The following is a 23,005-nucleotide window of genomic DNA, read 5'->3' as shown; positions in this document are numbered from 1 at the left end:
TACCTATCTATATATATACACTATATATATTAGTCTACAAAGCAAAACAAATCACAAAACAAGAAGGAAAATTTTCTATTTCTTTTATCTATACCTATTTTCAGAAATAGGTCTTTTCAGAAATAGGTATAGATATCTATGAATATATATATTTATGAAAATAGGTATAGATATCTATAGATAGATAACATATATTAGTCTACAAAACAAAACAAGTGACAAAACTAAATATGAAATGTGTTATTGAATGTCTACTCTGTTCTTGTTCTTGGGGGATTTTAAAGATGAGAGGTAAGACCTAAGACTGGGGTCGTGGGCATCCTCAAGGTGTCTAGGAGAAACAGAGATAGGAGTATATAGCTATTATTCATTGTTTCAGTGCCATTACAATAACTATTATTTGTTGGGTGCTTACTATGCGTTTTGAGTACTTTACATTGCAATATCTCATTTAATCATAAGTAATAATGCCTCTTGCAAAGTGCTGTGCAAACGCAGAAGGAAGGCTATGCAGTGGGAGGGAGAAATAGCCTTGGGGAAGGGTAACGTTGGAGTTAGATCTTGAAAAAGTAATAAAGGTTTAGGGCTGAGTTTTGTGAGGAAAGGCATTCCTGGCAGAGCAAACCAAATATGTTCAGGATCCAAGGCTTGTTCCAGGATTCGAGAAGAGGATTTAGTGTGATGAGTACTTGGGGGTGAAAGATGGCAGGAGAGGGAGGATGCTAGAGAGGGAAGTTGAGATACAGATCGCAAAAAGGTAGTGTGGATTCCCACGGTGTCTCTAAAGTGTGATTCATATATCATTATGGCATTACAGTAGATACTATGTGGCTTGCCGATAATCTTAATGATTAAGAGCAGTTGACTTCGTGACTAAATTGTTTTAATGTTTACCTTCTTCCAAAAGAAGGGTGACTAGTTTTCAATTGATGGTAGAAATATAACAATCTCTTAGAAATAACTTTATTTGAAAATAACCGTGAATTAATTTGATGAAAAAGTATAACAGCATAGGTGTTGTTTGTAGTATTTATCTGGTATGACATATGGAAAGGGGCATGCAAATGGCAGAAATTTGGGAAATTTGGATAACACTCAAGTGGTGTATAAGAACGTGAACCCTGGACTGTTGGATGGTTTGATTCTAACTCCGGAGCTTACTTGTTGTATAATCGTTGTAAGCCATTAACCTCTCAAAACCTAAATTTCCTCTACATAAGGCAGGGATAAGAGTATTGAAGAGATATTTCCTGTGAAGCACACAGCATGTTTGTGAAGGGATGAATACGAGACATGATGATTCTATCAAACTTATGTACCCAAACTTACATCCACTTGAAATTGGCACTAACAGTTTCTCTATGTCAATAATGTGAATTTAGTATTCAGATTTCCCCCTTTGAGCTTTAGCCAGAGTGATTTCTTTGGAGCTTGCCATCAATATAGATTAAACTGAAACTTTCCTCCCTTCAGCTCAATCACCCAGTCACAAGAATCTGTCTGACATCTCAAACTACATACTATGGCACAAAGACAGTTACATACTGAGGAAAGAGACCAGAGGAACCTTACCCCTTTTCGTTTATTTTTTAAACTTATCCAACTTCCCTTCACTTTCATGTTCACTACTAAGAGTGTGCATCTCAAGTCTATTTCTTTTTCTTTTCTTTTTTTTTTTTTTTTGAGATAGAGTCTTACTCTGTCACCCAGGCTAGAGTACGGTGGCGTGATTTCAGTTCACTGCAACCTCTACCTCCTGGGTTCAAGCAATTCTCCTGCCTCAGCCTACCGAGTAGCTGGGATTACAGGTGCAAACCACCATGCCTGGCTAATTTCATATATTTGGTGGAGATGGGGTTTCACCATATTGGTCAGGCTGGTCTCGAATTCATGACCTCAGTTGAGCCACCCACCTCAGCCTTCCAAACTGTTGAAATTACAGGCATGAGCCATCACACCCAACCTCAAGTCTATTTCATCAGCAGGCCCTGTAAATCTTGGAATTTCTTGTAAAAGAAAATTCCCTAACATGAACTTTAAAGTCTAAAAAGACACTAAAACTGTCCCTGTGAAGTTTCTTCTAATGAGATCTTAACCTCCAACTCTACTTTTGCCTGTCAGAAGTTCATCTGCCATTCTGATTTTCTGTACTGATGCTCATTTATTTTGGGGGGTGTTGTGGAATGGTTGGGAAAGCTGACCACAAACAATGGAGTTAGATCCCCAGCTAAGAAAAACACCTGTGTGCATTAAGTCAGGAAAATGTCTATAACGCTAGGTCAGAGATGGGGCTTCCAATGTTAGAATGGCGTAGAGAAGAAACTTTGAAGTTCAAGGTTTCTTTATACAGTAATAGTCTATCACTAAAGTTCAGGTACAGGATTTTGTGACTCTCCTTCCCAATGATAAGAATGTAGAATTATTATTTTTAAATATAAAATGGCAATTTGATAAATGTTGCTTTAGTGCTATGAAGGAATGAATTCATAGAATTCATTCTTACTGATGAAGGGATTATTCATTATTACTGATAAGATCAAACTCAGAGAGGCCACCAATAAATAATACAATCTGAAGGAAGACAACGAAAGGTGTGATTTAAAACATTTGATAAGGGTTGGGTGTGGTGGCTCACACCTGTAATCCCAGCACTTTGGGAGGCTGAGTCAGGAGGATCGCTTGAGCTTGGGAGGTTGAGGCTGCAGGGAGCTGTGATGATGCCACTGCACTCCAGCCTGGGCAACAGAGCAAGACCTTGTCTCAAAAATGAAATAACAACAAAACCACTTGACAAGGAAAAGACTGGCATCGCCAAGAAGATAAAATCTATAAGCAATACATATTTCACTATGAAATCCTGATGATGATTTTATTAATGAATGTTCTGTAGCCATGTGACATTTAAAAAAATCTGTTCCGATGTTTTGGGATGTATTTATTTCCCATAATCTCAAACTGTCTTGCACCTTGTCTCTCAGCTCCAGTATAAAGAGCAAAACTACAAAGCCACTCCGGTAAGCATGACCCCGGAGATGGAGAGAGTGAGGCGAAACCAGGAGCAGCTGAGTGCGGCAAGTTGTTTCTGTTTCCTTTTATATTTTCTCAAACATAACATATTTTTATTTAAAAATATGCACTTTGGAAGACCATTATCCTTAGCAAACTAACACAGGAACAGAAAACCAAATACTGCATAATAACGAGAGCTTAATGACGAGAACACATGGACACACAGAGGGAAATAACAGACACCAGGGCCTGCTGGAGGGGAGAGGGTGGGAGGTGGCAGAGGATCCGGAAAAGTAACTTTTGAATATTGGGCTTAATGCCGGGATGATGAAGTCATCTGTAGCACAAACTCCTATAACACAGGTTCACCTGTGTAGCAAACCTGCACATGTACCCCTGAACTTAAAAGTTTTTAAAAAATAATGAATTTGAGCAACATGCAATTATATGGATGAATCATATCATTATAATATGAAAAAGTGAATATGTCCATATAGCATTAACTCTTCTGTAAAGTTTAACAACTGCAATAATAATGATGATGATAAAGGGCATATCTCTAGATTTAATAAAATATCTAAAAATTTAGAAAGGAAAGCTTTATACCCTCTGCATTTTTGGATGTTCCTTTTCACATTTCCATGTTGAAGGGCATGAACTGTGTGTCCAGAAAAGTTGGGACTGTGTTGCTGTACCTTAGCTGTGTTTGCTTATTCAAGAGATCTGCATTAAGTACCCAGATTGACTGGGCATTGTCCTGGTCACCCAGACACAAAGACGGATAAGACCCACTTTCTATCCTCAAGGACCTCATAGTTCATTTGGTAAATCTCTTAAAAAAAATGCAGTTAATGGAGAATACTGGATCTGATGTCAATATGAAAAGAAAAAAAAAGTATGTATTGGAACAGGGCAAAAGAAGACCTGGTTTGACTGGCATTCTAAGACATAGTATCAAGTCAAAGAGCCTTATAAATGGAAAATATTTTTCAATCATTCAATAGTCTATTGTGAATAAGGCAAAAGTAGTTAACAAGGTACCTCTACTCTGTGCTGGGCCCTGTGCTAACGTTCTATGTAAACCCATGAGGTCAGCACTGTTTATTTCTCTGGTTGGTAGATGTGGGAAACTGAGTCTTGGGCAGGTCAGAGGACATGCTGGTCTCCTCCCCAGCCCCCCACCCAGCTAGTAAGGGCAGAGCTGAAATTGGAACATATTGTTGAACTTTCACCAATACAAACAAAAGCCTTCTTTTTCCAAGACAGATATTTTTGAAAGACTTTAAAATGTAAGAGCAAGTTCTCCTGGGTGGAGATAATTAGGTTCAACACTATTTATCCTTATATTATCCCTGGGAGGTGGTAGGAGTCAGAGAGCTTTAGCTTCTATTGAAGGGGAAGCCCCAGGGTCAGAAGACAGTAAAAAGCCTTCTAGGCTGACAGGGAATAGACTTCACAAGAGTTCTCTTGTAAGGACTTCATTCTGGCGTTTCTTTTAAAGCGCGTTCCCTTATGATTCCATTACTTTTATTTGTGGAATTTATGGTTAATTTTGATATTGAAGAGGAAAGCATTTATTGAAGACATATTTAAACAGTACCACCAACAACTTGTGCCTGCTAAATCAGACCCATTGGAATGTGGGCGTATATGTAAGTGTGAAGGTTGATGTAATCAACTATGGAAAAAAATGTGTAAAAAGATGGTGTTAATTTTGAGCCTCGTCCTCTGTGATATTTCAGTGGAGCCCATTCTGCTATCTGTTAAAGTTCTTATTTATCCTTCTTAGGTAAAATATAAGGGAGAACTTCAACGGGGAACTGCAATTTCTGATCCACCAGAGCTGAAGAGGGCAAAAGAAAACCAGAAAAACATCAGCAATGTGTGGTCATTTTAGTAACTTTTTTCTTACACTATCAAATGTATTGTCCACGTGTGAACGAAGGGATTATATTTACAGAGTTTTCATAACCTTGAGTGATGTCCTGTTCTCATTTACTAACAACTTATTTGAAAGATTTCAGGGACTTTGATATTGTGGGTACAGTCAGGTGTTCCCCACCTCAGGGCTCCCAGTGACTCACTAGGATGACTTTTTTCTTTTTGTTTTTTTGAGACAGGGTCTTGCTCTGTCACCCAGGCTGGAGTGCAGTGGCACAATCTTGACTCACTGCAACCTTTGCCTTCTGGGTTCAAGTGATCCTCCCACCTCAGCCTCCCAAGTAGCTGGGACTACAGGCACATGCTGCCACACCTGGCTAATTTTTGTATTTTTTGTAGAGACGGGGTTTGGGCTGGTCTTAAACTCCTTAGCTCATGCCATCCGCCCGCCTTGGCCTCCCAACGTGCTGGGATTATAGGTGTGTGCCACCAGGCCAGGGTGACTTTTTTTTTGACAGGTTGTTGTGTATCCCTTCTATCTTGCCATCTAGCTGATGGGTGCTCTGGTCCCCTCAAGGCCCACAGTTGTAGCTTCTGGCATCCTGGCCCTACAAACATTTTCCCTCCTTTTCTACCCGCATGTGTTCCTGTTCTTGTGCTTCCCCTCCGAGCCCCGCTTTCCACTCCTCACAATTATGGCTCCGTTTTTGGGCAATGTCTAGGAAGAAATGATAATGTGTGCACGGCTGAATAGGTTAGGTGGGGCAGGATCGTTTTGGGGGCACTTAATAAGGGGCTGGCAGTTTTTACCTGGACACCAACTTGTGGCCTGCTCCAATTCCCTGTTGTTGAAATAATTCACGGATGCAGTTCAAGAAGAAAGTCCTCTTTTAAAGTCATTAACATATAGATTGGGTTCTTTGGAAGAGGAAACTTGGAAATCTATTACGTTCAAAGAAATCTTTCATTCTTCACACCTTTAAAGTCATTTAACCAGTTTATAATGCAAAGGCAGGTGATTGATACTTTTCCTAACAACTATATTTTAGAGAAGTAGACGCTCATCTTTCCCCCATATATTTAGAGTCACGCTTGATGTGACTCCATTACTCTCAAAAAGGAACATGGTTATTGAGACAAGGAATGGACCAGTGAGAAGCATGCTGGCTTTTTTAAGGATGCCCACAGTCACCTATTTAAACACATCTTTACAAAAATTCTGCCGCAGTTAATTCCTAAGAAACCACTACATATAGTACCAGTCTATGGTGACTACCTTTAAGTAATATCCATGAAGACATTTGTTCTCGTTTCCTTTTGTGATTAAATATTTATTACAACTTTACGGATGGTATGCCTATGTATTTGAGTACATTCACAGTGATTTGGACACATGTACTCTCTTCTGGGATGAAATGAAATAGATTGATTTAAGATGCCAGCATTTCAAATACAACTCAACCTCTGAAAATACTTTTTGTAGTTTCCTACAAAACTTCCTTGGCTAACTCATTAAAATAAATACTATGAGCCAGGCACGGTGGCTCAGGATTGTCGTCCCAGCACTTTGAGAGGCTGAGGTGGGTGGATCACTTGAGCCCAGGAGTTTCAGATCAGCTTGGACAACATGGCAAAACTCAATCTCTACAAAAATACAAAAATTAGCCAGGCATGGTGGCACGTGCCTGTAATCCTGGCTACCTGGGAGGCCAAGGTGGGAGGATTGCCTGAGCCTGGGAGGTCGAGGCCGTGGTGAGCAGAGATTGTACCACTGCATTTCAGCCTGGGTGACAGAGCAAGACCCTGTCTTAAATAAATAAATAAGCCTCTTAGTTGAATTGATTCATAGTATTCTATTTTTTGTTCTCTGAAATGATAGATTTATTACAAAGGTCATCTGGGAAGAGCTACTGCTTTAAGTGTAACTCCTGAAATGGAAAGAGTGAAGAAGAATCAAGAAAATATTAGCTCGGCAAGTGGTTTTCTTCATTTTAGACTATCACAAAGAATGTCTTTTATTATTTACTTGCGGTCCTCTTTTGCTTGTGAAAATAAACCTTATTTTCAAGAAACATTTGTGATACATCCAATAAGTACACGTGTTATTTCAGATGACTTCCAAAAGCTGCCACTGCAAACATTTACATTATCTTGCAACTCTTTATTTCCAGATGTGACCAACAGTTACGTTCAAAGCTTACTTTATAATTATATTCATTTAAACAACGATTCATGCTGTTTTAGCCATGTCTTTGAAAGTGATAAAGCCTTTGATGTGTGCGTTAAATAACTGTCATTTTACTGAAATATTTCATTGAACATGGATTGTTAAATGCTGTCTGCAAAACAAAATAGGAGATGAATCATTACTCCCACTAAAGATTTACAGAAAATAATCCTTAAATACAATTAATGTGGAATTCAGTTGCTCACCAAAGTCCAGTGGTGCACATTAGTATCTTATTTGAATATTGTGCTTCCTCGTAGTGAAGATCAGGGCTTCAATTCCGAATTGTCCATAATGCCCTCAGGTCCACAATAAGCAGTATCCAAATCTTACACCTAATCAGTTTCATAAATGGCAGTGTTCTGATGGGCAGCTGTCGAGAACACCGGCCCTTTTCTTAGCACACCCTAAATAGCTGTTTGCCTGAGAATCAGCGTTTAGGCTTTGCAATTTACAGCTTCCTAGTAGCATTTCTGTCCACTTGATTTCTGTCCACATAAATTACCTTTAAGTTGTGGCTGCTTAGAAGAACAATTAGATTTGTTCCTCATTGTTTCTTATTACCTAAGCAGAAAAAAAAAAATAAAAAGAAATAGAGAGTAGGTTGTATGCATTTTTCAACACTCTTATGGTAGAAAATGGGGAAATTCAGAAACAAAATAACTTTGGGTTCTATTTAATAGTTTTGGATTTTCTCTGTTTAACTTAAATATGGTAACCAGTTTGTGTGTGTGTGTGTGTGTGTGTGTGTGTGTGTGTTTGAGACACAGTCTCTGTTGCCCAGGCTGGAGTGCAGTAGCACAATCATAGCTCATTGCAGCTTTGAATTCCTGGGCTCAAGTAGCTGTCATGTCTTAACCTGTCACATAGCTGGAACTACAGGCACATGCCCAGCTAATTTTTTTTTTTTTTAATTTTTACCTATAGAGATGGGTGGGGGCAGGGGTGGGGTCTCACTATGTTGCCCAGCCTGATCTCAAGTCCCAGGCCTCAAGTAATCCTCCCACCTTAGCTTTCCAAGGTGCTGTGATTACAGGCATGAGCCACTGGGCCTGCCAGATTTACAGACTAGATAGTTAGTTACTATTGGTCATTCACACATTTGTTTTCAGTTGATAGATTTAGGTCATTTTGCAGGAGGCAGTGGAGGAGATCTTTGAAAATTTTAGGTTGCTATTCTAGAACAAAATTTAATTCACTGAAAAAGTTATCTGGAAAATAATTTCATGTATGTTGCATATGGTTTCACTCATTTCCTAAAGCTTAAAAAAGTGATGTCATGTGTTTTCTTATCATTGTCTTATGTCTGCTGTTTACTTTGCAGGTAAAATATACCCAGGACCGTAAACAGATGAAAGGTAGACCAAGTCTGATTTTAGATACACCTGCTATGAGACATGTTAAAGAAGCACAAAATCATATTTCAATGGTAGGGTTCAACCAAATCATTCTTAAAACATGCTAAGGAATGGCCGGGTCCAGTGCACAGATGGCATTACTTCACTATTAATCTGATAACTAACAAAGCATGGAAACGTGGCTGGCTTGTCTTTTAGGGGAGGGGCATTTCTAATCACACTGAAATGTAATGGAAATATTTAGTCTAATAAAATGATTTTTCTCAGTGACTTTTTCTGGTGTGTCTTTATTTCTAACGTGACTGCTATAAACTCATGGTGTGAAAGACATTCGTGTAGACGTCTTTCCAATTAATTCTAAGACAAAATTTGGTCTGTTTGCCTGTCATTAAGAATATTTAAAAAAGTGTATTTTTGAAAGTGTGTTTTTAAAAATGTGTGTTTTTAAAATGTTATCAGATGTAATTTACCTGCCATAAAGTTTGCCCATTAAAGTGTTCAATTCAGTGGTTTCTAGTATAATTTACAGTTATACAACTATCTCCTGGACCTAATTTCAGGACATGAAAAAAGTATATTTTGAGGTACAAGTTTTTGTAATTATATTAAAAATGGTATATATCGTTACCTATAAAATTTTAAACTAATTTTAAATAATGCCATTTTCATGAATGATTGCCTGGAGATAGATATCACTTTATTGGATATTGAAGGTTAAGAGATAGGAAATTTAATTTATACTTAAATTAGTATATTTTAGGAAGTAACCAAGATTTGAGATTATGTATTTTTTACAACCTCTCACTAATAATAGATATAGTTTTACATATAATTTAAAATAGATACGAGCTATAATGATGAAAAGCTTTGTGAAAATATCAGCACTTGATTTCTGATGCTAAGAAACTGAAGTTCCAGACTTTAGTTTTGGAATATTTGGAAAAGATACATATGTGTAGACAATCTGCACGCAGTCAGTGCAGTGTACACCTGTCCTTTAATCGAAATGTTGTGAAAGAGGTACCTATCAGCAAAATTCAGTATGTTGATTTTTCCTTTTTCAGGTAAAATACCATGAAGATTTTGAAAAAACAAAGGGGAGAGGCTTTACTCCTGTCGTGGACGATCCGGTGACAGAGAGAGTGAGGAAGAACACCCAGGTGGTCAGCGATGCTGCCTATAAAGGGGTCCACCCTCACATCGTGGAGATGGACAGGAGACCTGGAATCATTGTTGGTAAGCTGATGGCCTTTCTCGGCAGGTGTGTGTGGTCGAAAAGATCGTGTTTGCTCTAGCTTCAGAATTACCCTCTTTAGTCATCTGACTCCTTGTTACATGTTGGGTGTGGTACCAATGTAAAACGGACCGCAGGTAAAGTAGTATTTTTGTACGATGTGTAATGGGATTTCTGGCTTTCACCTGGTATCATCTCAAGTCGTTTCTATTATTGGAAGCTCTGTCTTTAATACCTTGCTAGTGTTAAGAATGTTCCTCCTTGTTAAGCAAAGAAGCAGAGATACGAGTGATCACAATGGTTGAACAATTATTTTGTTTTTCTTCAGCCCATGTGCTTGGTCAGTGTGTTGTTCTGTTGACATCATGTGCATGAGTGGCAGAAATAACCATATTGCATTTAGGTCCTTTGATCACAGACAGACATGCCAGGGGTGTTCTGATGGTATTCCATAGTAGTAATAGCGCTATGGATAAGTAAATATAAATACTTATCTATAAATAGTAAAAATACTATTTCTGGACTGGAGTAGTTGAGAGCCATCTGAAAGTCTTGCAATTAAGAAAGCAAACTTTTATTCCTGTTCTCTGTTTCTTATAGTCAAGGGAAATCCTAGAAGGATATTTGTTGAATGGTGGCTGAGATACCAGAAAAGATCATACTGAAGTATAAGGCAGGGTTAGGAAGGATGGTTATTGATTTTTCAATCTGTGTCAACATTTCAAAACTATTGTCTCCTTCAGAGCAGTTAACCTCTGAATTATGTAGTATAGTTATACAACTTAAAGAATATTTTTGGTATATGCCACTCAGTAATATCAGTGTTTTCTTTATCTTCAAAAGTAGGAGCTTATTTTTTGGTACTAGTGAAAGGCCATAGAGGTAAGTTATGTGGGGAAAGTGTAAATTTGACAGGATAAACCAGTGTACTAAAGTCAGAGCACTAAGTAACTTCGATGATTATACTAAAGTGACTCTGAAAGTATTTTCCGAAGAAGGATTCCAAACATCTTTGTAGGCAATTGATAGCTTTGCTGATCTGCCAGAGTTGATTACTTAAAAGGATCACATTAAGTTGGATGGATGGGTTGTGATGTTTTCATTAAATGTGACACCAAATTAGAGTTTCATTGCTTTGTGCTAAGCGGATGGAACTATCTTAAGGGATAGTGCAGGGGTTCTGATTTATCTCACTTAGGGTGGAACTGCTCAAGTCTGTACAGCTTACTCCCAGGCCCTGCACACATCAGAGGTCAGGAATGATGGTGAGGTTGTTGCTAAAAACCATGAAAATGTCCAGACCGTGGGCTTTCAGAATTCAGTACTCAAAACCATTGAGGTTGAAATTATGATTGTTTTATAAAATATAAGATGTATAACTCTAAGTTATTTACTTACTTGGCAATCCGGAAGTCAGTTTATTTATTCTTATTGGGAAGAACTGTTTTCCATTGAGATTTCCATAGTTGGCCAACATTAAACTTTCCAATGAGCCATCTTCTGTATCAGGCATGAAAATACACGTTTAGAGATTTTCTGAGGAATTCAGGTTAAGCCAATTTGTGCTGCTTCTATTTTTGTTGGAGGCTCTGCTACTTCTCACGAGCTGTGTAAACTTGGCCAAGCTACACAATTTCTCTGTGCCTCAGTTTCCTCATCTACAAAATGAGGATGGTATGTATGAAACTTAAATTAATTAGGTGTCAAATGAGAATAGTGCCTGGCATATGGTCAGCACTACATAATATTAATTAAAAACGGACGAGCAAATTTCCAGTTCCATTTTATAAATTAATTGTTTTTGCTCTAGCTCCATTTCTGCCATATGTCTGTAACTAGGTTTTTATTTTCCAGTTGTTGGTACAGCTGTAAGTAAACAGCTTATTTTAGAATCTGATGTCCTTTTGTTGGAGAGACTGATGAATTCAGAAGTTATTGAAATACGAGGAGAACAAAGTGGTTTGCACAGTCTGATCACTGACTATAGCAGGGGTCCATTGACAGCAGGAAGCTGATATTATTTCTTTTTTCATTCATCGTATTTCCTTGCTGTGTGCCTTGCTTATAACACTTTTTAAATAAGTGTATCTTATTAGATACACTTAGCTTGCACTCGCAGACTCAGAATGAAAACTAGACTTGCCACCACTCCACATTTTAAATATTTATTTCTGTTATAGGAAGGGAAGTTTTTCTGTTTTGTTTTGTTTTTTAAACATAAACTTCTCAATTGTTTCCTATGAATTACTCACATGTCCTGAATCAGAAGCTATAATCAAACGTTTTGCTTGTTTCAGCCTGTGGAGAGCAAGAGCGATTGGGGATTTGGGGGTGCTGTGGGGGATGCATATAGCTGCCCCATGTGCTCCTGTGTACCTGTGACGGGTCACAGGTACTTCAGCAAGGTCTGGCAGGGCAGCTCAGTGGATAGAGCAGGCCGCTTCAATCTGATTACAAAGATTTCTTAACAGATGCTTGTGAAAGCAAGTATTTTTTCACCCTCTTCTGAAGTCAGCAGCACTGTGAGTTTGTCTGTTACATGTTTGCTTTTTATATCTACTCCTTTGCAGACTTTGTCTTGACTCTTTTGGGGACTGGCTTTTTTTTTTTTTAATTCCTTCTTGATGAATGTTGATTTCTTCCTTTTGACAAAAGACCTCAAAGTTTGGCGCACAGATCCTGGCTCCGTCTTCGACCTCGATCCCCTGGAAGACAATATTCAGTCTAGAAGCCTACATATGCTCTCTGGTATTGCTCACTTTTGGTTTTGTCCCAAAATTGAAACCACTATGAACTGTAGAGGTTCATTATACTGTGTAATGTAAATTTTAAAGCTGAGAATTTGGCAAACCAAAAAAATACTATGCTACTTTTAAATACAATTAATCATTTATGGAAAGAAAGCTTGCAAAAAGACTTTTTGATATATCTTAATTAGTCTGTCCTAGATTCATTTAAATAAGCTTTTTATTAGTAAGAACGCTTTTATAGAATTTCTGGGTTTACAAATACAGTTATTTGGATTTCATCAAACTGCTGAGACAAAAGGAGATTTGTTTCATGAAATACATTGTTATAATTTTTTAAAGGTAGGTTTAAGGAATGATATATAGAACAGTAGAAAGGTTTTCTATAGGGCATCAGAAATGTCTTAAAAGAAATTTTCAAGTATCTTTAAAATTTTCTTTGACATTTTATGTAATAAAAAATGAATAGTTTACATAGGAAGCATAGTTAGCTTTTAACTTAGATTGCAAGTTCATAATTAAAGGCAAAAAAATGAATAGTTGGGGTAGGAATGATAGCTTGATTTGACATTTCAAATTTTCTCTGACAGTTATACAGTTATGTTAAACAATAGATAGCTATGTGATTTAGATCTTGCTCTAAACCCTGATTTCTACTCTATATTTAATTGTTGATGTGAATAGAATTGAATACCCGAGGCAAAGTAGGAATTCTAGTACTTTTATAGTCAATTTCATTCATATAGTTAGCCAAACAGTGTCACTTGATTTTCTAAAAATAAAGAAAAGGCAACAAATACTATATACCTGGTGACAGTTTAAAGGAATTTTTAAAACCACGCTTTACGATTAACAAAAATTTATTAGTTTACCAGTGTTTCTTAATCCTTATCAATTTCCTATCCCTTACCTGTCCTTTAAAATTGAGACTTAAAAAAGCATAAAATGACGGTTAAGTCCCTCATGTCACTGATGCAATGCATGCTGAAGTTTGGGAATAGGTGCCTAGAGCTGAGATTTTGAGTTATTCTTTACTAAGAGATTGTTTTTCTTCTCTGTTAAGCTTTTAAGTAATTTTTTTGTTGATTTTGTTTTTCGAGTCACTTAATCACACATGTAAATATTTTCCCTCCAATATAGAAAAGGCGAGTCACTGTAGGCGACATTGGTCTCGATCCCATTCCAGCAGTACTTTCGGTACAGGTCTCGGAGACGACAGGTCAGAAATCTCAGAGATTTACCCTAGCTTTTCATGCTGCAGTGAGGTAACAAGACCGTCTGATGAAGGAGGTATCAAACATCCACCGCTTACAAAGAAGATCGATTCGTTTTTTAAGTGTGTCACAAGAGTGTCTTTAACATTCTTTTCACCTTTGCATGAACATCTAGCCTGGCTGTGTTTGAGAATTTAAAATTAAATTCAGAAAGTTAATAGTCCTTTTGTTTTTTTAAAGAAAAAACCCTACTAATTTGCATTTTTGCATGTTATTTTTCCCGCTGTCTTACTTCGCTATTATCACAGCAATGGATTTGTAATGACAAAAGGGTCTTGAGATTTGCTACTTGAGTCTGTTTCACAGGAGTTGTATGTGATAAATATACACACTACACAGTCAAAGCAGAAACTTGAGTTCTGCATAGTTTGTATCTGATTTCCATTAAGAAAAAAAATCAATCTTACAGTAATATTGGGGTGCCTAAGAGGTTACAATGAATGTGTATATGTTTAAATATTAATGTAAACTTGCAGACAGAGTTAGATCTTGCCAAAAGAAATTGGGCATAATACTTGGGAGATGAGAGGGTTTTTTGTTTTGTTTTGTTTTTTTTTTTTAATGAGAAACACTATTGATTGTTAATCATCTTCTCTCCATTTTATATACCCACTCTTTTCCTGTATCTTCTGTTTTCTGCATCCAGGCTGATGGATTAAGCCTAGAACTTCAATGAATTTCTTTAGGATATTAAACTAATTTTACTTATAAAGCTGTTTTTAAAGGTTAAGACTAAAATGTTTCCTCACCTCATTGCAGTTATATTTTAGTACAGCAAGGAGGGGGAAAGGACTGAAGCATATGAGAACAAAAACAGTACCGAATTTCCCTTTCAACTCAAAGGTCATATTGTTGAAATCTCAAAGGCAGGACATTTTGAGATTGAGCAACTTAAAACCTTGGTGGTGCGACTGAGGCAATGATGAAGCTGTGAAAGATTTTGTAACTCTATAATTGTTTTTTTGCACTCATTACAATGAAACACTAATGGGAATGACATTTATTATATTCTATACATCTTGAATTATAAATCTGGACTAGCTTTACTTTGGTACAAATTTACTAAAGGTCTCCTTTCTGCATAGCTAATGAAATAATTATAAACTAGTTGTTTTATTGTAGGTAAAATATACATGAGAAGATCTCCCCTTTTTGTGTCTGTCTGAATTGCTAAAGAAGGGTTCAGTAACTTCCTGATTACTTTTTTGATAGAGTCTTGCTCTGTTGCCCAGGCTGGAGTGCAGTGGTACAATCTCAGCTCACTGCAACCTTCACCTCCTGGGTTCAAGTGATTCTTGTGTCTCAGTCTCCCGAGTAGGTGGGTCTACAGGTGTGTGCTACCACACCTAGCTAACTTTTGTATTTTTTATAGAGACGGGGGTTTCGCAATGTTGTCCATGCTGGTCTGGAACTCCTGACCTCAAGTGATCCACCCGCCTCGGCCTCCCAAGTGCTGGGATTACAGGTGTGAGCCACCATGCCCAACCTCTGATTACTTTTTTTGGACATGGGGTCACTGATTTTTCCCCTCAGTGTCCTTCCTGGTTCTGTAAATGCAAAATAATATTGATATTTAAAGAGATAAATAAAACCCAAAGCAAATACAAGAACTAATGTTGATCAACCTTATTTAATGTTACTCAGTTCAGCATATTGGAATTAATATCTCTCCCAAAGGCAACGTACCAGAGAGTCTTTGTTTCATGAATCACCCTTTACTTCACGTCTGTCTCCCCAGCACATCATTCATTCATTTAGTCACCAAATGTTTACTGAGTGCTGTTTGTACACCGGCCAAGAGCTTAGATCTGGCAGTGCACACAGCAGTGAGCAAAAGAAACATACATCCGCTGTAAGTGGCTTAGAGGCTGGTGGGGGGACCTTGACATTTAGCAGACACTTACACAAGTAATACATAATGATGAGCAGAATCAGGCCTGTGAGGAGGAGGAATAAGGGCTACAATAACAGGGCAGCGGCATCTGGCCTTGATGTCAGGGGAGCCTTCCTTGGGGAGGGGATGTTTGAGTAGAGATGTCAATGCTGATGGACGTTAATGAGGCTGTGGGGCTTTGAGAGAAAAATGTTTCTGACAGGACAGAGCATGCAATATCTGATTGGATAGAAGCATGCATTGGATAGGACAAAACATTGAGATGTTCAAATGGAAGCATCACATACACAGTTAGAGTTTAGAAGAGGAGGCCGCGCTGGAGGTCAGTTTGGAAATCATCATCCAAGTCTATGATTTAGGTCCTGAATGGATCTGTGTAGAGATCAGGAATTCAGAGGCCCTCTGCTTGGATGCCTCTACTCCCTCTGCAGCAGCAGACCACACCCACCTCACTTACCTCTTTTCATTCTCTTCTCCAAGGCTGTAAAAACCTGCTGCTGTTAATCACCTCTTTTTCTTCTCGAGCCCACATTCCTTCTCTTTTCTAATTATTTCTAGCAGGAGGACCCTATCCTAAGCCAAAATGAATGAGAAAATGTCTTATTGGAAGAAGGTATAGGCAAATATTCTTGCATTTATACTAGAATTTGAGTAAGAGTAACACACTGATAATCATATTTTTTTAAAAGGGGGAATTTCATACTCCTTCAAAGATGTGGGGAGATTTTGGACAGCAGCGATGACTCAGTGACTCAAATAATGCCTTGTAAGAAAACGTTGACTCTTTTTTTTTTTTTTTTTTTTCTTTTTTTGGGACAGAGTCTCACTGTGTCACTCAGGCTGGAGTGCAGTAACGCGGTCTGGGCTCACTGCAACCTCTGCCTTCCAGGTTCAAGTGATTCTCCTGCCTCAGCCTCCTGAGTAGCTGGGAATGCAGGTGCATGCCACCACACTTGGCTAATTTTTGTATTTTAAGTAGAGAGGGGGTTTCGCCGTGTTGACCAGGTTGGTCTTGAACTCCTGACCTCAAGTGATCCACTTGCCTCAGCCTCCCAAAATGCCGGGATTATAGATGTGAGCCACTGTGCCTGGCCAAAAGGTTGACTCTTTGGAGTCATTTATAAATTTCTGTTGTTCTCAGTCCCCTGTTTTGAGGCCAAGATGCTCTGTCTTTAGGGACATTTCCTATTTTAAAAAATAGATACTGAGGTATGAAGCAAAAGTGATGATGTACCAATAAGTTGTGTAACATAAACACAAGTGACAGTATGCCCACAAAAGAGCCGTATGAATTTGAAAAGATTTTAGGATACGTCAGAATATGCTGATTTGGTTTAAGTGAAGCAAAGCACATTCTACCAGTTGGTACCTGATGTCTGTATTCAAATGATTAGTGACATAGATCAAACCTTTTAAGTTCAATACCGCCTCTCTGCTTCCCCCTTCCCTGCAGAAATCTCCTTTCTGAGCTTCCCAGTTTGCTAAGTGTCAACTGCAGCTTTCCAGCTACTGAAGTCAAACCCTTTGGAGTCACCCCTGACTCTTGTCTTCCACTCACACCCCACATCCAGTTCATTGGCAAATCTTGTCAGCTGGACCATGACAAAAATATCCAGAATCTGAGTGCTTGGCCCCACCTCCATTGTTGCTACCCTTGTGTCAGCCACTGTCATCTCTCATTTGGACAATCATAGTTGCCTCCTGACTCGTTTGTCTGCTTCTGCTCTGGCCACACCATCTTCCACCTAATCTGTTCTAATCTGTTCTCCACCTGGCATCTGGAATGATCTGGTGGATCTGGAATGATCTGGTGGAATCATCTGGAATGTTCCCTGCTCTAATCTGTTCTCCACCTGGCATCTGGAATGATCTTCTTGGAGCCCTGGTGACATCATGTCACTCTTCTACTATTTTATTCTGAATATAACCCAAATTTTCATCATTGTGTACAAGACCCATGTCCGATCTTGGGACCTGGCCATTGCTCTGAACTAATTTTCTGCCATTCTGAGTATATCTATCCACTCTCACCATTTCCGGTTCCTTTGCTTTACTCAAACTTTCCAAGAATGCTTCCCCCAGGGCTTTGCACACACTGTTACCCCATCCTGGATTACTCCTGCCACCCCAGATGTTTGCTTAGCTAAGTGCCATTTTTCTTTATGTTTCAGTGGGCCTGCAGCATATTCAACATTGGAGCCCAAGACTAATTCTGATTCACCCTCTCTTAAGTGGAACGGTGCTCGGTTAGTTTCTGCTAATGTTGAAATAAATCATCTTACAGCTAGAGGCCATAATGGTAGGTTAGTCATGTGAACCCTTGTATGGTGATGAGGGTTGATAAAGCAAATGATCCACTTATCAAGAGAACTAACAGGAGGATGATTGCTAGGGGAACTTTGTATGGAATTGTTTGGGCTACTGCTTGAAGTGCTCTAATGAGTACATATTTTGGATTGAATGTCCAATGCTCAGGTGACTCCCTCTCTAACTACTAGAGAAAAAAGAGCACCCCTTTCCTGACCGTCTTTTTTCTCTGCATTTTTTCCTTCATAGCACCTGGTACCACTTCAGATATTATATATTGATTTATTTATTTGGCTCAGTCTGCAAGCCCAGCAAGATCAGAGATATTAGCTGTTTTGTTGACTGTTCTATCTCTAGCTCTTAGAATAAGCATTCAGCAACTATTTGGAGAGGGGATAAAATGGCCAAATGAATATTTTAAAAATGAGGACCACATGCATAAATATATGTAAGTATAATTATTTTTATAAAATAAAATTCTCTTTGGGAAGGCTTTCAAGAAGATTCTTACATTTTTGGTGATGTTTTGATATGTTTCAATGGCATTAAAGCATAGCTGAAAAAATACTCTGAAGTGGAAGCATTCTCAGTATTTTTTTTTTCCTGGTACAGAAGGAAAGAAGTTTCCATGATTTCTCAGTGGCTTTGAAATTTAGGGTCCCCTTTGAAATGTATGCTCTGCTGGGCTCTGGTGAGAAGGTGCTGATTGACTCTATAAAAAGTGGAGCGATGAAAATTGTTAGTGCTTTTAACAGTAACAGTCCATCATATGCATTTGTTTAAATTCTATCCTAGAAATTGAAAAGAATTTTATAACAATACTAGTTAGGGGTAAGATGAAGAAAGGAAATGTTTATAAATATTTAGAAATGCTATTTTTCTTCTGGATGTTGTTGATTCTTTTGAATTTATTTTATTTACTTTTAAAAACAAAATGTAGTTAAAATATTTTGGTCAAGATCATCTTCCCAATACCACTGCTATAAGGGACTATTTTAAGGATTGATTTTTCTTTTTTAATGTTTCAATGGATAAATAATATTGTACATATGCTTGAAGTTCCAAGGAATGTTTTGATATATACACCATATAGTAATCAGAATGTGGTAATTAGCATATTCATCATCTTGAACATTTATCATTTCTTTGTATTGGGAACATTAAACATCCTTCTTCTAGCTATTTGAAACTACATAATATATTCTTGTTAACTATAGTCATCCTACAGTGCTATAGAACACTAGAATTTATTCCTCCTGTCTAGCTGTAATTTACATGATAAAATGTGTTATGTCCCAGAAAAATGTCCTTTAATATTTGGTTGTCTCCCTGCGGTCGGAGTGGGGTGTGTGGCAGTGGTGTCCTGTGGTGGCCGGAACCCTGAACTGGAGGACGAGACATTGGACTTAAGTCCCAATGCTCTCACGACTCGGTCTGGGTTATCAAAGAGGTCATTTAACCTTATTAGGCTTAAATTTTGCATCTGTGGTAAGAATGGCGCAGAACAAGAAGCAGATATTTTATATTTCCTCAGCTAAGTGGCCTAAATAAACTTTTTTTCTTTCTCTTCTTTCTATGTGTAAGATTGTGTTTATGTTCTGAAAGGGGTCTGTTTTACTTTATGAATTAAGTAGTTGGGCAGTTATGAGAGTCACAGGTTTTGTTCCTTCTTTCGAGTTAGAGGAAGTTCTGATTGTTAGGACAAATGGTTGAACAATCAACTCATTTCGTTAAGGCAAAAGTACAAGGTTTTCACCATTCACATTTGGTTTTCTTGGGCATTAATATGTGAGCCTTCTCCTTTCAGTTTTTGTCATCATTTTGGTTATCTGTTTCCCATGGTATTTTCCCATCTTACTTTGTTCAGTATTTTCTTTTCTTATATGATTATTTTGGACTTTCTTTACTTTTCAGTCTACTTCCCAATGTATTACGTTACCAAAGCTTTTTCATTTTACATCTCTACTGTGTTACTTTGATTTAAGAACAGAGGTTTTTATTTAACCTTTACCCAATTTTGTTTTGATTCATGAATAGTATTACTTGAAATTATCTTCACTGCCTTTTGGTATTAGATTCGCTTAACTTATATTTTATTTGACACACAGCTCCTTTAGTGGAAAGGATCCTGATGATTTCAGCTTATTTCACTGGGAGGTTTCCTTTGATCTTTGTGTTTGCCTCTATTTCATTGCCTGCAATGTGTATCTGCTTTCCGGTATTACTTTGTGTTTCTTTGGTTTTCCTTGACTTGCAGTTTTCTGGTATCGCAAATACTGGCGTGTGCTTGCGATGTCACCTGGTGTTTACCTGCCTCGATTTGAACTTGTGTTCAGTTTTGCTTCAGGTATGCTATGTGTTTCTGTTTTCCTCCGGAAAACATAAAAGGATATGGGAGTGTGATGGGGAATAAAAAACAGATGCACTTTTCAAAATAGACATTTTCAGCTTTCTAACCTCATGACCTTTCCCATTTTGCTGTGAGAGAATCCTGTGGGGATACCCTAGTCCTGCCTTAACTGACTGAAAGTGAGTTTCGAATTTTGTGGCAGTTTAACCCACCCTCGCCAGGCTGTACTTCCAGCATTTCATCCCATGTAATATGTATTCAAGAGCTGCAAGAGATGCCTCAGTACATTCTGGAACTCTCAGTTTATTGTCCATAGCATTTTCAAGAGGGCAGTGCACCAATTGTGCAGCCAATTGCCCTGGTGTTTTACTGGTACCCATGACCCCATCTGCTCAGTCACCAAACATTTATCTTGTATCTCGTATGTATGAGATACTGGGAACACAAAAATACAATAAACAGTTACTGTTTTCAGAGAACTCACATTCTGGTGGGTGAACCAGTTGCGTAAAACCATTGCGCTCAGGAAAACATTGTGGAGTATTGCATAGGGTTAGAAATAGCCAAGTAAAGGCCAGGCATGGTAACTTATGCCTGTAATTCCAGCACTTTGGGAGGCTAAGACAAGCAGGTTACTTGAGGTCAGGAGTTCGAGACTAGCCTGGCCAACATGGCAAAAACCCTTCTCTACTAAAAATACAAAAATTACCTGGTTGTCATGGCAAGCACCTGTAATCACAGCTACTCAGGAGGCTAAGACATGAGAATTGCTTGAACCCAGGAGGTGGAGGTTGCACTGAGCTGAGATCACACCACTGCACTCCAACCTGGGTGACAGAGTAAGACCCTGTCTCAAAAATAAATAAATAAATAAATAAATAAATAAATAAAATAAAAAGAGAGAGAGAGAGAGAGATAGCCAAGTAGAGAAATGGGAAAGGAATGTTCTAGGCAGGAAAAGGGCAGATGAGAGAGAGCATAGCGCATTGGGAACTTGGTATAGTTCAGCATATCTTGAGGCTGTGTGTGTAGATGGGCTGAAGAAGTCTGGAACTAGAGTGTGGGCAGTGCTGAACCCCAATCTCTGCAGAGGTAGGGCTCAAGGGAACATGGTCCCAGCACACTTTCCTTGGATTTTATCCTGTAGGAGACTTAAACGCTATTTAGCGGACCAATGACCTAGACTTGGAGTTGAGCGGAGTCTCTTCCGTGGAGGTTTAATCCATTCATGGAGCTTTTCTAAGAATCTGGTCTGCATTGTTTAGATTTTCACCAAGAAATGGACTCCTCAGGCATCAAGAGACCTTCCCAGTGGTTCGCTAGAGGGGCTAATGATGTAGAAATAGTATGGGTAGATTTTTTTTTTTCAAATATCGCAACCTCTCTTATTGTGAGCATTTGTTGTTTATGCAGAAGAGCAGAAACACTGAAATTAGATGACCAGAAAAACCTACTAGAAAAGGAAACTTTAGCACACTGTTGGTGGGAATGTAGATTGGTAGACCCATTATAAAACAGTATGGAAGTTCCTAAAGAAATTAAAAATAGAACTACCATGCAACTCAGCAGTTCTTCTTCTGGGTATACACCCAACCCAAAGTAGATGAAATCACCACCTTGTAAATATATCTGTACTCCCATGTTCATTGCATCTTTATCATAATAGCCAAGATATGAAAACAACTTAAATGCCCATCAAAGGATGAATGGGTAAAGAAAATGTGGTAATGATACACATACAATGGAATATTGTTTAGCCTTTAAAAAGGAGACCCCGCCGTTTGCCATAATATGGGTGGACCTAGAGGACATTATACTAAGTGAAATAAACCAGACATAGAAAGAAAAATATTGCATGATCCCACTTATATGTGGAATCTGAAAAAGAAAGGTCAAATTTACAGAGATAGAAGATAAAACAATGGTTACAATGGGGTTGGGGGGGTGGGGAGATGTAACTCGAGTGATACAAAGTAGCAGATCTGTAAGATAAACACATCTAGAGATGTAACATATAGCATGGGGACTGTAGTTAATAAAATTGTATTAGAGATTTTTGTTAAATAAGTAGATTGTAGCTGCCCTTGTCTCTGTCACACAAACACACGCAACTGTGTCAGATGGTAGGTATGATAATTTGCATCACTATAGTAACCATTTTACCACCTATTATGTATCCCATAACATCATGTTGTAAACTTCAAATATTCATGAGATTTATTTAAGAAAAAGAAAATACACTTCTGATTTAGAACTATGTATCTTCATTTAAAATAAACTCGCTAGTGTTTCTATTTTAGCCACTGCTTCAGTTTTCTGACTACTGATTGGTCACCCTTCAAGATCACTCCCCAGTCCAACTCCTTGCTAGCCTGACTTCTGTAAAGAATGTGCAGTCAGCAAGAGAATTTCAAAATTTCAGTTGTACTTCCCAACTATCTTTGAGTGTTATTTCCAAACTGAATTTGAGAAGTTGGTTTAAATTTGTCCCAAAAATGCTCTTGTGTTTAAATTTGTCCCCTTTGAAATGTGTGTTCTGCTGGGCTCTAGTGAGAAGGTGCTGTCTTCATTTAAGTTTAGGAAGATATGAAGAGTTGATGATTGAAATACTAAATGTCTGTGATGAACCAGGCACGGTGGCTCGAGCCTGCAATCCCAGCACTTTGGGAAGCCGAGGTGGGTGGATCACTAGAGGCCAGGAATACAAGACCAGCCTGGCCAACC

The 23,005-nt window shown here is 38.2% G+C and overlaps 1 protein-coding gene across 11 annotated transcripts in view; it reads left to right on the top strand.

Moving 5' to 3' along the window:
* The window catches only part of NEBL (nebulette), a 377,590-nt gene that overhangs the window by 335,147 nt on the left and 19,438 nt on the right, over positions 1-23,005 (top strand). For 8 of the 11 annotated variants that reach the window (XM_065520396.2, XM_074001157.1, XM_065520393.2 and 5 more), the window contains 7 exons: positions 2,979-3,071; positions 4,799-4,891; positions 6,770-6,862; positions 8,442-8,546; positions 9,540-9,711; positions 12,365-12,457; positions 13,597-13,746. In XM_065520396.2, coding sequence (XP_065376468.1) covers positions 2,979-3,071; positions 4,799-4,891; positions 6,770-6,862; positions 8,442-8,546; positions 9,540-9,711; positions 12,365-12,457; positions 13,597-13,746 — 799 coding nt within the window. The remainder of the gene's footprint in view (positions 1-2,978; positions 3,072-4,798; positions 4,892-6,769; positions 6,863-8,441; positions 8,547-9,539; positions 9,712-12,364; positions 12,458-13,596; positions 13,747-23,005) is intronic. The other 3 variants (XM_015455631.4, XM_045399653.3, XM_005564770.4) reach the window with 3 other exon arrangements.

Source organism: Macaca fascicularis, chromosome 9 (assembly GCF_037993035.2).
Source record: "Macaca fascicularis isolate 582-1 chromosome 9, T2T-MFA8v1.1".
In the NCBI taxonomy this organism is placed as follows: domain Eukaryota; kingdom Metazoa; phylum Chordata; class Mammalia; order Primates; family Cercopithecidae; genus Macaca; species Macaca fascicularis.
The sequence above is the reverse complement of the archived record's forward strand: the minus strand, read 5'-3'. Positions and strand labels throughout refer to the sequence as shown.